At 46.1% G+C, this 15439-nt stretch overlaps 1 protein-coding gene across 2 annotated transcripts in view; it reads left to right on the plus strand.

The window, feature by feature from the left end:
* Window positions 1-15439, plus strand: part of POLA1 (DNA polymerase alpha 1, catalytic subunit) — a 2474741-nt gene that overhangs the window by 1238228 nt on the left and 1221074 nt on the right. For both annotated transcript variants that reach the window (XM_069637299.1, XM_069637300.1), the window contains one exon: window positions 15154-15246. In XM_069637299.1, the coding sequence (XP_069493400.1) occupies window positions 15154-15246 (93 nt within the window). The remainder of the gene's footprint in view (window positions 1-15153; window positions 15247-15439) is intronic.

Consider the following 15439-nt stretch of genomic DNA (forward strand, 5'->3'; position numbering starts at 1 on the left):
AGCCGACTCTGGAGAAAGGAAATGAGAGGTAGACGAGACAATACAAGACATTCAAAAAGTAATCTCGCTCACATAGCCTCTCAACACTCTTTTTCCTATTCTCATTAAAAGAAAAATGGAAAGCATTGTTCTAATAGGGACGATAGCAACTCATCTGACAATGGGCAGGGTAAGTCTTTTTCATCGAAGGAGTGAGACCAATGAGAAGGGGATTCATTTAAGAATCCGGTGTTGGCTATGTGACCACGACCGGTAAAAAGGTGCAAGTCTGGTTGCACTCACTAGGACTTGGCCCCTTCTAAGTTGACACAGTGGATGGCGTACAGCACAAGCATGTCAAGCTTGACCGCGGACACCACAAACCCCGTCCCAATTGTTTGCCTGGCTTAACAACAATGACAACATTTCCAAAACCCCCCACCTGTGAGAGCTGTCTACCCTTTCTCTTCACCGGATAATGCTCATGTGAATGAGTCCAAAATTATTATTTTGTGTGGGCACCATTGAGCCATATAGTCTGACTGTAAATACGCAAGCACTGTTCCCCATTCCTTATGGAAAGACCCTCGATTACCCTGGAGCTTGTTATCCATTCCATTGTTACCAATGCCCACACCTTCTGCAACCAGTCAAAATATCATTGGCGGGCCCGCTGCTTCCATTTCTGGGTTATCGCGAGCCATGCTGCTATCAATAGGCCCATGAAACTCCTCTTCTGTAATTTCGTAAAAATCGTTGCTTTTAGGTCCCACAACCCGCAACGCCAAACTTTTTCTCCTGATTGGCCTGTGTCCGAAAACATCCCCTATATCTGTTTTTTTACTTCATCCCAGAAGCCCTGTATTCCCTGGCAGTCCCACCACATATGCCTCCAGTTTCCCACCCTTGAGCAGCCCCTCCAGCACAGATTAGATGTCTGCGGGTACATTGCATTTAGCCCCTCCAGTGTATAGTGCCATTGGACCACCATTTTTACCCACATTTCCCTCATCTGTATTGCCCGTGTCAGGTTGGGTATGTTTTTCCAGAGCCCTTCCCAATGATGCTTGGGAATTGTTCCCTCTAAAGTGTTTTCCCACTTCTTCATGTAGCTCCAGTGGAGATAATCTTTCTCTACGTTAATACATTTATATAGTGCTGAGACCAGTTTCTCTGAACCTGAATTGGTCATGGTATATGTTTCGAAGGGGGTGGGGTCTCTTGTAGCGGCTTGTTTGATGGTTTGGGACGTTAGCCAGTGTCTGAGCTATTCGTATTTATATCTGTCTGAATCTCTCAGATCTAGTAGCCCTTTACAGTCCTCAAGTGTTTTAATGTTCTGCTCGTGGAACATATCCCTTATTTCTGTGCATCCTGCAGATTCCCACTTTCTGTATGCCCCCTTCTCCATTCCCAGTGGGAACTCTGGATTCCCATGCATAGGTTCAAACCGGGCCTGGTCTTCCGTTAGGATGACCCTGCTTGACAGCTCTTCCCATGTGTCTAGTGATGCTTTTATCACTTTGCTAATGTGTACATTTGGGTGTCTGTGCTGTTTCCCTTTCTATAGGGTCTCCCCCAGTGGGGCACCCGCCACTGCCCTGTCTTGAGCGTGCCAGATTTTTTGTTGGTCTCCCGAGTCCCATTCCCTTAATACCCACAGCTGCGCTGATTGATAGTATTTATGGAAATCCGGTAGGGCTAGCCCTCCCTCCTGGATTAGAGGTGACAGAAACGTTCTTGCTACTCACTGTTTTTTTTGGGTTTTTTTCAGATATGACATGACCGCCTTTGTTAATGCTCTAAAAAAGGATTTGTGAATCTTTATCGGGATGGCCTGAAAGCAATACAGTAGCTTGGGTAGGGTATTCATGTTTATTGAAGTCATTCTACCCCACCACAATATCATTAGGGGTATTCCATTTTACTAGGTCTCGTTTGATTCTCTCCAGTAAATCTCCCCATAAGTGCTCCATCCTAGCTGTGAGGGTTATGCACGATTGTCTGCCTTTAGACTATGGCCTGAGACAAGGCTTTTGTTTTTTCAGTCTGAGGACAACTATGTTGGGGTCTTGGTTCAATTTGGGTTCAAACTGTTGTCAAAAGCAGACCATAATCCTTTGCTGGATTACCTGACTGATCACATGGTACTTTTGTAATTTTCGTTAGGCTGCATGATGTGAGTGACCTTGACATGTCCCCTGAGCTCGAGCTGCAATTGGCAATGCCATATGCGCACCCAGATTTGCACAGTGTTTGAGAACTCTGTGGTTGCTGACTGACATCCTAGTTAAGGGTCCTCTGTTAGAGAAGGCCCTTCCGTTTAATGCAGTGGTCCCTGATCCTATGCTGACATTGTGACAGCACTTATGTTCTGTCCAGTGATTGAAATGGAACGTACAAAAAAGTGTAAGCTGGCCCGAGGGTACCATGCTTTTTTATAAAGTCATCTGGCACTATGAAGGGGCGGGGCTAGAGGTTCAGGCAGCCAGGGTGAGCAGCTGGACAGATAGGAAAAAAAGAGGGGCCCTAAGTAAAAAAGGTTTTTGCTTTTGGGGGCTGTGGGGGTGGGGGGCGGGCATGCATGGTGGTAAACACCTCTTGTTCATCTCCAAAGTTGTCAAAATGTTATGGAACGTGGTGTCGCAGGCATTGGATCACTTGCTGGAGGGAGAGTTTAGGGATGGTTTCTTTGACATTCACGATAGGAAGGAAGCAGCGTTTGAGGCCCTACAAGCTGGTTTAGATGCAGCGGATTGCAGTGGCTGTTCTCTGGGGACATGGGCTATTAGCCGTAGGACCTCCTGGCTTCCAAATTGAGGTGCAGTCCAAGTTACTGGATATGGTCTTTGATGGGGAGCATCTGTTCAGGCCCAAGGCTTACCATCTCCTCCTTTTGCCTTCAGTGCCAGAGAGGGTGGGGGGTTCTGCCCCTCACCCAGTTTACCAGGAAGGTGCAATTGCCCAAAGCGTAGTCAGCTCAGAAGCATTGTGTGTGCCTGGGTAAGGGTGTGTTGAGGCAAGCATAATCTACCACAGCACCTACCTCGAAACCTCTTTGGGATCTCCCCCTCACCCTGCACTCCCATGCTTCTCCCACTGGTGAGTGATTCTTTAATTACCTAGACATATGGCAGGGGATAATCTCTAATGCTTGGGTGCTACAGCTGGTCAGGCAGTGGAACTGCTTCCCATTTTTGTGCAAACCTCTGGAAAGGCCGCCTGTGCTTCCATGGTCAGATCTGGAAGCCAGTGATTGAGGAGGAACTGGCTACCCTGCTGGCGAAAGGGGCTGTGGAGGAGGTTCTGTTCCCTGAAAGGGGAATGGGTTCCAGTCGAGGACATTTTGGTTCCCAATAATGGGGTTCAGGGGCATATGTCCTTTCCTGGGCCACAGGGGCTCCTGAAAGTTGCTGAGGAAGGATTGGGTCAGGATTGCGATGTTGTGGGAGATTCTCCATGCTCTCCAGCGCCAGGACTGGCTGTTGTCATCAGACCTTCAGGATGCCTACTTCCCTGTGCAGATTCACTGAAGACCCAGGAGATTCTTGAAGATTGACACCGTGCACAGGGTGTTCACCTAGTTGATGGCAGTGGTGGTGGTCAACCTCAGCTGGGGAGGAGTATATTTTTTTCCCTACTTGAACTGGCTTGCTCATCCTGGGCTGTTCACTGGAGGTGGTCGCTAGTGAATTCGAGGACACATGTTTGCTGCTACATGACTTGTTCCTCTGCCTGAATGTCAAGAAGTCCAACACAGTGCCATGCAAGAGGCTTCAGTTCATCAGGCCGTCCTGGACTCGTGGGTTGACGAGGCTTTCCTTCCAGAAGTTGCCGTAACAATGGGCAACAACTTGCCATGTTCAAGTCGTACACATCTTGGCTGGAAGTTCAGATTGTCACAGATACCTCCCTGAAAAGTGGTTGTGTTCGCCTCTGGGATCTGCAGGTGAGCAGGCATTGGTACAGGGTAGAGTGCCAGTGGCACTTCAACTTGTTCCAGCTGAAAGCCATCCGACTGTCGATGGCTTTTCCTCCGTTCCTCTGGAGGAAAAATCTCTTGATCCTGACAAGTCGGCACAGTACCCATCCACTACCACGAGAGGGGTTGTGGGGTATTGCTGCCCCTATGCAAGGGGATTATGCGCCTCAGGCCGTTGGCCAACATCTGTTTCAGCGACTCATTCGTTGGGCACAGATAATTGGTTGACAGATGCCCAATACAGGCAAGGCTCAGTCTCCCATGAATGAGAGCTTTGCTGTGAGGTCCTTGTAAATATATTCAACCTTTGGCGAACCCCTTTGGTGAATATGTTTGCATAGAGAATCAAATTGAGGTGCAGTCTTTTCTGCTTGAGGGAATTTCACTCCGAGGGTGGCTCTAGAGGGTGCTGTTTTATTGGGGTGGAACTTCAACCTCCACTATGCATTTCGCTTACTTCCAATCCTTCTGTTCTCTGGATGGTTTAGAAAGTTTAGGTCTCAAATAATTCTGATCGCCTCAGGCTGGGGGAGTAGGTAGTTGTACCCAGAACTTCTGGAGTTGGCCATCGGCCCACCTCGCTGCCAACCTCAAAGGGAAGACCTGCTATCACAGCCGGCAGGTCGGTTACTTCACCCAATCCTGGAGCCTCTGGTGTGGCACTTGAGAGGCTACGTTATGATAAATGGCATCTCTGTGGTGGAAATTTGGCGGTGTTCGGGCTGCTGTCAGCAAGATCCATTTATGTGTGCAGTTGGAGGAAGTTCAAGGAATGGTGCAGGGGAGAGGTGCAGACTCCTTGTCGAGCCTCACTTTTGTGGCTTTGGAGTTTTTGCTGTCTCTAGCTAGAACAGATACTTGGCCTCTTTTGTTGTTCAATAGGTCTCGAGAGCAAGAGCAAGTGTCTTTCTTTTCTGTTTCTTTTAGTTGATCGATTTCTCAATGGGTAAGTGAATATATTTCCTTTAGTCCAATTTGTGGTTCCTACCCAGGATTTGAACCTGGTGGTGTTCTTACTAATGGCTGCACCTATTGAACCCCTGCATTCTTGTTCTTCGATTTGGCTCCTCACATTGAAGATCGGGTTTGTGGTGCAGTCACATATGCCAGACTTGTGAGATGCAGGTTTTGTCATGCAAGGCACCTTTCCTCCAATTCTGAAGAGGAAAAGTTAATCTTAGACTTTGGCATTAATTCTTGCCTAAAGATGTGTCTGGCTTTCAAATGAATCAGAATATCGAAATGGCTGTCTCTTTTCCTCCTCCTTACACCCCTAAGGAGGAGAAAAGGTTGCACATGTTAGACCCGAAAAGGGCGTTCAGTTATGTAGCAATGATGGCTTCATTTTGCAGAGATGATCAGTTTTCTTTTTCCATGGGAATGATTGAGTTCTGCTTATACTAAGTAGACATTGTCATGATGGATTGTACTGAGCATAGTTGAATGTTACAAGAAAGAGGTCAAGGAGGTCCTGTTGGGGCTCCCATCTTACTCCATTATAGATGAGTAACATCTTCCTTTGCGTTAGAGAGGGGTTCCTTTGCAGGACAATTGTCAGGCTGCTACACGGCTGTCATGATGCCTACCCCCGGGGAACCAGACCAGGTCCAGCAACCCCGGAAGCAGGCATCAAGTTATTTTGAGCAAGCCCAAAAACCCCTGCTAGGGGCTGCTTGGGTGCGGTCCTGGCACCTATGGCGCCAGGCTCATATGGAGAGTCAGTCCTGGCGCCATAGGTGCCAGGCTCATAAAGTAGAACTTACCTGATGCAGACCATGCTGCAAGCTTACCTGATGCAGAGCTCCAAGCCAAACGAGCCTTGGAAGGGACTATTTTACCTAGGGACTATTTTTTTACTCGGGTGGGGCTGGGGAGGAATACTTACCTGGGACTACTTTGGAGGCTATTTAAACCACACCCGAAGAGCAGCACACGCTTCGTGTTATTCTGCATCCAGCAGCGTAACGCTCACCGTGTCTGCAAGCCTGCACCCAGTCTTCTGCCACGCCCGCCTCGAGTCTGCAGCTCCTAGAAAAAGGGAGGAACAGAAGGAGAAGAGGTTAGAATAAGAGCAAAACCTTCGATCCTTACCTGAATTCCAGATCCACCGAGCTTTCGAGCTGGAAGAAAGAAGCGTTTTACGCGCGCCACCTCGCCTGCTGCAGCTCCACGCTGAACTCACCAGCCTTCGCAGCATCCTCACCATCCACCGCATCCTTCTGCACGTTCCCGCCGCACTCTGGCACCTAAGGGGGAACACAAGAACAGCAAAGGTGAGCCAAGGGAATAAACAGAGGCAATAGTAACTACCCCCATAGACTTAACTGATTACCGCCGGGGTACTATTCCTCTTCACGGGTCGTCGCAGTCTCCATTGCATCCTCGCCGTACCCCGGCCCTTAAGGGGAACAAAAGGACAACAAGGTGAAACGAAGGGACAAACAAGGGGAACTCTTCTCACCACAATAGACTTACCTAATTCTACCGCCGGAGGCATTATTCCCCGAACTTCATATTTTCTCGCCACACCTGAATAAGGGAGCAAGCCACAGGTTACATTCTGGCCTTATTTTATTGAACTGTGTAGGATAAGCCAAATCCTTACCTGAACTTTGTCAGCTACCACGAGGAACTCTTCGCTGGGGTCAAGCTGCAAACTGCAAGGAATCGGACAAGAGTGAAAGTCAGACATGTGAACTCTTACGAACTACATACTTTTCGGAGTCAATATTGTTCTGGAACTCACCGATTCCTTCGAGCCAGTGAAGCAACTGGTTATCAACGTGCCCCTGCCCTCAATGCAGGATGGAGAGCTCATCTTTTCAAACCATCAGGTGAGCCTATAAGAGGGGACATCAAAGGTGATCTATGGGGAGAACAGCGGGGGTGGGGGATTTACGCTCAACCCCATGGATGGTTAATTCCCTTTCTCCATTTACAGAAGAGTATTCCTACAGGCCAAGCAAACGAAGCTAGGTGGGCCAGTCCAGTCCGTCATCTCGGCCCTACGCGTCATGTTGGTGGAGACCGCAGCTGTCCAGTTCAGGTCGACACCTCTGTGGGAGCCAGGTGAGCGTAACAACGGTCTACATCCTGGATCTGTTGGATGGCAGGGATGCCTAGTTTGGCATGGCAATTGTCTGAGTTTTCTTTTTTAGTCTGCTTTTAGCCTGCCTCCCTTTGCTTTAGGAGTCAATCCAGATCAATAATCTGTGGGAGTATGCAATGCATTGAAGAAAAAAATACTTATCAGTGATGTTCTTTCTATGGATTCTCCTCCCACAGATCCCTTATTGCTCACCCTTCTTTCCCCGCTTCTGAGAGCTTCATGTGAGAGGATAAAGAGGGGACCTTTTTCCCATTCAATATATTAAAGGTAGTTTTTATTGATGAGTTATATTTGTGTCCATTTTTCCCCTCACCCCCACCATCAGAAAATAAATGAGTAATGGTTATCTAAACGTGATTGAAATGGCTGCTCAGCTTGAGGGCAGAAAAAGGGGGACCTGAGGAAGGTGGAAGGGGGCATTGTGCATACTATATATGTGAGCATCAATTTCCTTTCTAGGGTCAAGGAGCACAGGAGTTAGAGGGTGTCCGAGCTGCACTACACCCCCTGAGCGTTTCCAAGAACAGTTGGTGCTGGGACATAGCTATCCAGATGGGAATTCTGTGGGAGGAGAAGCAATTGAACAACATTACTGCTGAGTAACATTGCACTACTAATGCAGTAAAACCGAGGGCATTTCTGGTGAAGCAAAAACTAAATTACAACTGCCACCAGAATATTCCACAAAACTAGGATAAGGTGACTTTATCGCATGAAGAAACAAATGGGGTGCTTAAAAAGTATCTCTGTCCTTGGAGCAATATGGGCTACCATAGAACAATATATTAAAAGGTTTGTGGTGGCAGGGGGACTTCAGTGAAAGTCCCTCTGACCATAAAAAATGTTAGGTAGAATTTCCACCGTTAATCCTCCCCACTTAGTGAGTCCCCATCACTTTTTGCTGGACTGTTCGTTTTTTATGACTCTGCTGAGTAAGTGGGAACCTTTTTCCTCACTCACTCATTCTTTTGCAATGACTCTGGGTACCTTTTTGGTTATCTTTTATGGCTTCTGCTTTCCTCCATCTTTTTAGAGGTATCTAGAGGCACCAATGCTCATTTATTTGAAATCATCAAAGCCGATTGCGATTTGCATGTGTTTTCATTCATTCTTGTCATTGCCTACTTTTAAAATGGCTGGCGCTATTCCAGCACTCAATCTAAACCAAGGCTGTGTATTTGTCGCCTAGCAACTGGCCACTACTTCTAGCCTATCGCAACTGCCGGCAGGCGGGAGCCGGCCCTGCAAGAAAGGCCAGAGAAAAGGCCCCCGCCTGCTCTCTGATACACATTTTCCCCTGAAGCGGAGAGGGCATGAGCCCTTTCCCCGTCCATCCCCCAGATGCAGCAGGAGTAATCAGCTATAGCTACGCTCCTGATCCTCCTTGCGCCTGATCCTGCAGGAAGTTTGTTCCCTGCAATGGTGACCCTGCCCGAGTAGTCATCCTGCACCAACGCTCATTTATTCGAAATCATGAAACCCGCGTGCGATTTGCACGCGTTTGCATTCATTCTTGCCATTGCCTGCTTTTAAAATGTCTAGCACTATTCCAGCACTCGATCTAAACTGAGGCTGTGTATTTGTCACCTAGCAACAGGCCACTACTTCTACCCTATCACAACCACCGGGAGGTGGAAGCCGGCCCTGCAAGAAAGGCCAGAGAAAAAGGCCACGTCGGCGCTCTGTCTGTGCGATTGCTCTGTGGCATTGAAGCCCTTTATAATGGCATATGTGGCCGTCCTCATCCTTGTCCACCTATCATTGCCAACTATATCGAAGGTAAGCCGTATCTGACAATACGCTACGCTCACGTACTGCACCACTGTTTGGGCTTGCTGCATACTTTCTCAGCACTACGAAACTAATGCCAGTATTACCGGCACTACGGAGCACCAAATATTCACGTGACTCATTATTTTAGCTGCACGGTCTGTGAACTCTGTTCATTTGTTTAATGTTTAGCTTGTCTCGCATCGGCCGTCTGCGCCTTAGGCCAGTCCTGTGGTCGTAGTAATCCTGGCACAGAAGTGGTTTACCGCTTAATTCGTATAACTCCCCCTACCGAGCCTCGTTCACATATTTGCATAGCCTTGCCCAATATTGCATAACTATGGACAACAGCTGACTATTTGCAACTCACAGATAACCCGTTAATGATTAGCTGGTGTCTGGTTATCCTAGCCTCTTAGGCTTTCGCAACGCTTATATGCCCTCCACCTTTTCCACCATCACTTTTATATGCTTATAATACAGCTAACATATGTAATAGTCATAAATCCAGCTAAGCTTGTCGGTGCATAACCTCTGCTTAATATTCTATCTTAACACGAAAATAATTTACCTATACGCTGACATAATGATATGATGACCTGGATGGCCACTTTAATAACCTGCCTCTGCGTTTCTCCTAAAATTATGCACCCATTACGTACTGCAGCGCTGTGCCAAATTGACATGTTGACCTTCTAGTAGCCTATATGCTGGTTTTATGATAGCCTATTTCCTATTATATACTGCATGCCCATGCTAACGTGTCATGTTGACCTCACAGCAGCCTATTTGCTTGTTTTATAGTAGCCTATTTGCTTGTCTTACACTTGGTCACTACATAGTGCAAATTTCATGGCATTTTTGTAACCAGGTCATTATTGGACCTGCTCGCAATCTCTACGAACCGCCAACGCCTAATATTGACCTTTACCTTGCCCACCTTATATGGTCTCCTTACCATACTGGTAACCAAATTATGTATGCCGTCACCACCATCCTCGTAGGCCTACTGGTTTTCTTGATCATCACAGACCTGTGCCAGCTGCAGCTACCATCTACCTTAAGGCTGTTCCACAAACCTACAGTTTGTGCGTCTTAAGTAAGGCCGCTCTTACACCCCCAACTACGATGACTACACCTACACCTCACTCCAATTGGATTAAACCTACCAAATTCCTTCCACCTCTGAAGCCTTTAACGGCCAACGTAATATCTATTCCCCAGTCAATATCCTCAAAACCCACTATGCATGCGCCGCAACCAAAGCCTCCTGGAGATAACATTTTGAATCCTGCAGAGTCCTTAACCACTGTGACCTCTTGCATTTTAACCCCATATAAATGGATTCAAGGATTTGCCACAAAGCCGACGCCCAACCAACCCTGTCCCACTAGTGTAAGGAATCACAGGCTCGACTCTAGACTGAACAGCTACTTGCCTCTCCATAACACTATTGTCAACTGTAACCCTAAATATGGTTCTAAAAATATTCCTAAAACCAAAACCTTCCATAGCAACAAATTGACTGGTCAGAACAACGCACTCCGGGCCCCCAACTATCTAGACAACAAGCTTCCACATATTAAAGGCGCCCTTATTAATGCAAGATACATGGTAGCCCATGCAGTAGACATTGCCGACTTGATCAGGAAGCTGCTGGACCTCCCCCCCCAACCCCCCTACTTGCTATTCCAGACAACTATACTATTTTGAGGTTAGATAGAATCCTCCAGAGGGGGAGGCATTGCATTTATCACCAAAGCTAGTTTGGGACTAAGTATCTCAACACATCCACTATTCACTTCTGGTGAAATCCTGACCGTGAAACCACCTCTCATATCCTCGCGCACTGTAACTGTGCACTTTGTATATAGACCACCTGGCCCTATTGGCTCATTTGATGAGGATATTAGTGCGCTGCTCTCAACCAACACCAAACCAATATCTCAAATTATGATACTTGGTGATTTCAACCTTGGCCTCAATGACCTGAACGACCAGCATGCCTAGGCACTCGCCAACTCAATAACAGAACTAGGCTTCACTCAGAGTCAACGTGCCTACACATTCTAAAGGGAGAACCTTGGACTGGGTGGCGGACCTTAAATGTCAGGCCTCGATAATGTCTATCAAACCTACCTTGACAGACCATCACCTCCTAGTCTTCACTATACAAGACAGCCTCCCACCTATCAGGACCAACCTTTTGGCACCCCCACTTCTCACCAGACATAAGCCAATATAACAGTGGATAACCTTCGTCTACTTCTCCAGCCCACCCTCAATCCCCTGCCTGCTAACCTAGACCCAGCTACGCTAGTAGACCTATACAACAAGACAGTTGCCTAAGCCATAGATACTATTGCACTTTTAAAATGTTCAAAGGTAAACCGAGAGCCCACCTTAATTCCTGGTTTACCCCAAACCTCAAAGCCCTTCGGGTGGAAAAAAGAAAAGTGGAAACACTTTGGAAAAATCACCCTACAGTTCTAAACAAAAATAACCTTCTAAAAATCTCAGCAAACTATAAATCTGAGATCATATAAACTAAACGTGACACAGATAATGAAAGGATTAACAAAGCGAGCTCAAGTACAAGAGAACTATTTGTTATCCGTAGAGAACTGGAATCCCCTACTCCGCCCACTGACACTTGTATCAAGGATAAGACTTGGTGTACCAACATCCAAAATGCATTATACAACAGAATCACTCTTCAAGAAAAAATAGAAGCAAAAAAATCAAACTTTCGACTCCTGGCTTCACAATAAGATCCCCGTCTGACCTGTCCAAACCACCCAACCGATTCAAATTTGCCCAGGTCTCCATCCAGGAAGTAGAAGACATCATAGCGTCTCTCAAACCCTCCAAATGCCAGGGTGACATCTGCCCGGCTCCATTAATCAAAGAAGCAGCTATGGACCCAGTCCGTTTCATCACCAAGCTAATCAACTCATTTAAAACTTTCACTGTCCCTACCAACCTTAAGGACGCATGGGCCCTCCTGCTTTTAAAAAAAAAACCTTCCATGGACCCGAATATCCCAACAACTGCAGACTGATAACAACGGTTCCTTTCCTGTTAAAAATCATTGACAAGACAGCTTGCCTCCAGATACAGACCTATCTAGAGACCAACAATCTCCTAGGACTAAGACCGTCTGGCTTCAGACCTAAACATGGTAAAGAAATGGCCTTGATCGATCTGAAAAATCAAATTGAAGAAACTAAAGGACAAAGGAAACTGGCCCTCCTCCTTCTACTTGACCTTTCTGCCACCTTTGATTTGGTGGACCATAAAGTACTTTGCAAAAACCTATCTACAGCCGTCCACTTCTCCCCAGAAGCGACGGCATGGATTCAATCTTTTTGAACAATCGGACTATGAGAGTTTTCTCACCTTGAACCTCAGCAGAACCTATCCCTATAACGTGTTGTGTACCGCAAGGCTCATGTGTATCTCAAGCCTCTTGTTTGATTACCTAGATGTTGCAGTGTTGCTTGGAGCTCATTGAGCTCCCCTCTTTGATTTTCTTTTATTTTCGTGGGCTAGGTTAATGTTCCCAGGACAGGGGGATACTTTTTATCCTACCTATGCTTTTCTTTTGTGAGATCAGCCACCCCACCTTATGTGGCAACAGCTCAAAAAGTCTCATTCGATTCTGCTATACTAAAAGACTGTGAAACGGCTCCAGTAAAAGACACATGGGTCACCAATAACATAAAATGGTTCCTGTCTTTTTTTCACAAACTCACACCAGCTTTCTTGAGCCTGGTTCAGCTATCCTGGCTGGGGGAATTCCTGCTCACTTATTTGTCTTCAACAGGCTCCCATTGGGAAGCCCACCTCAAGGTGCCAGTGTGCCTGGGAAGAGAGGAAGCTGGGCGGACAACGAAACTCCTCCGGTCTTTATCCTACCGTGTGTCTGCTTGGATCCAGTTGAAACTGGGTGCCTGGCTGTCTCTTTGGGACTACCACCACCCAATGTTTGATTGTATAATGCATGCTGATTGCCTGGGTTCCTGCACTAAATGTGAGGGTCTTGATGCGGAAGAATGTGTGCAGCCATCTCCAGTGACTGCCAAGCCGACTGAGTGACCACTGCAGCTCCAGCCGTTTCTTCTGTGTGACCGTGCTGCGACCTTCCAGGCCTGCAATACCAGACTACCCTGAGACCTCTGGTGCTGCTGCGGTGCATCGTCTCATCGAGCGCGGTACTAGCTGAAAACCTGTGGGCATCTGTTGGTGCCTTCAGAGACTCCATCCCGATCGTAGAAGTCTCCTCAGCAGATTTGAGGACTGAGAGAAGGACAAAAGACTGCCAGGTGACAATCGTCGCTGCTCCAAAGCCTGTGGCGACCCTCCTCAACCAAGTTCTGAGAAGATAATATGCTGGGCATCCCTGTGACTGGGTTTGACTATCTGCTACTGCCAAACATTCTTTATCCAGCCGCCAAGGACAGATACTCGCACCGGAGCTGTAGTCGTCTTACCTGGGGGACCTGCCGGTGACATAGCTCTTCATCGTAGAAGGTACTGTCTGATTCCTGGGTACTTAGCCGGGCAGTTTTTGTGTTGTTGTTTGCTCCACCTGAGCTTGTTGAATCACATTGTGATAGACGACACAACTATGTTCTCCCAGGCCTAAGGGCGGTTGTCCTAGAGGCAGAAATCCTTTAGGTGTCTCCTACCTTGTCCCCCTGAACCCTTTGAATCAAATTCCATTACTTGTTACGAAAATGCCTTTTCTGCCATTTTACAACTTTGACAATGTTTGCATTCCTTTGTTCTGCCGCCCAAGGGTCACTGGTCCCACAGTGTCCCCATCTGACTTTTTGAGGCACTTGTTCCCCAGATAGGGTTGGACTTCTAAAGAAAAGGCTTTCCTAAAAGTTGTTAGCCTGCCTACCAGTATTGCTTTTTAAGTACATTTTGGTTGATGACTAATTTGCTCATCTAAAGCTACTGGTATACTTAGCTGTAATTCATCTAAGGTCTACTGCTGAAACAGAGTATTGAAACAGCAAATGTCTAGTGTATCTACATCTTTGTGAACTATTTGTACTTGCCTGAATTGTCTTGATTTTAACATTTCCTTAGTATATGTAATAAATAAGTCTATTTTTATAATACAGTGTATATGTGTTTCCTTGACCATGGGTGTGCTCAAAGGTCGTTTTACTCCACTACAGCCCTTCTCCCCCTAGACTAAGACTGGCTGATCGTCCATTGCTACCAAGCCTTTTGGGGTAGTTAAGGCCAAATCTAAGAGTTGGAGGACTGTATGCCTAAGAGTAAACACTTGTGTATAGGCGCGTGACAAATGCCATATCATATATAGTTCTACCACAAGTGGACTTCAATAAAATTCCATAACAAAAAGAAGTCGAAGATCCTAGTAAACAGGGGGAAGAAGTTAAAAGTTTGGAGGTCCCGTAAAAGGGGCCACAAAACTCCCAAAATTGTAATTCTACTCTACCACGCACATTATATTAAGGTGTGTTTTTAGTGTCTACCTTTATTTTCATTGTCAAAGTGCAGATTGTCTTCTGCTGGTCTTGCAAGAAATTCTTAGCCTCACTAGCACTCTTCTGATATTGAAAAAAGGAAGCAATGGATGGATTCATGGACAGATGTGTGTACAGGTGTGTGCACTTTATTGTTTTAACACGCAATACAAACTTTACTGTCCACAGGCTCTAAAATGAATGTGGCTTAATGGTATGAAGTTTGTGAGTGAAACTAAATCTGAATGGCAAAAAATTGTCTTGTAAAACTGACTGCTGTTATGATCTAGAGGTGAGAGCCATTGCCACTTTCCTCCTTCATACATTTGCATAATTTCTGCTTGAGGCAGACACCAACATGTTAGTTTCTTACTAAACAACTGTGTTTTATCACTTCTTCTCTTATGGTAGGCATGCTCGTCTTGGCTCCCAGAAGGCTTCGCAAAGCATTGTCAACCTCTCCTCACTTCAACACTTATCAGTTTAAACCCCTAATTGTTTTGTTAGATAAGCAAAATGATAATTGTACCGTATCTCAATCCAGTATATACAGGGAAATTAAAATCAGCCAGTAAGTATAACTTTAAAACACTTGGGAGAAGCATTTAATCGTTGTGCTTTGGTGTTAGTCAATGTCAACAATACTTGTATGCAATCCCCGTTAGCAGGTTGATATTTTACCTATGCTTAATCCATGCACCAAAAAACCTATTTTCTACACAAAAAGGTAAATGGTCTGGAATAATTTTGTTTGGTGCTTATCAGAAGCACATCATCCTAAACACTGCTTTTGGTTTTCTGACTAGATGAACCTGGAGGTTATATATGGTGACACAGATTCCATTATGATCAACACTAACAGTACAAACTTAGAAGAGGTATTTAAGCTTGGAAACAAGGTGAGTTGTTTATTCACCTCGCCTGTGCATGCTTGTGTTTGTCAAATTGTCTTTTCAGGCCACAGATACAGTGAAAGACCTGTCTAAAATAAACCGTTCTTCTTATTGGGCACACCTATCTATTACTGTAAGCTATAATGATAAGCCAAACTGAAGCAAGGTATGCAGCTACACAATCTTTCATTTTATGAGG

Source organism: Ambystoma mexicanum, chromosome 7p (genome assembly GCF_040938575.1).
Source record: "Ambystoma mexicanum isolate Mex_15411 chromosome 7p, UKY_AmexF1_1, whole genome shotgun sequence".
NCBI lineage: Eukaryota > Metazoa > Chordata > Amphibia > Caudata > Ambystomatidae > Ambystoma > Ambystoma mexicanum.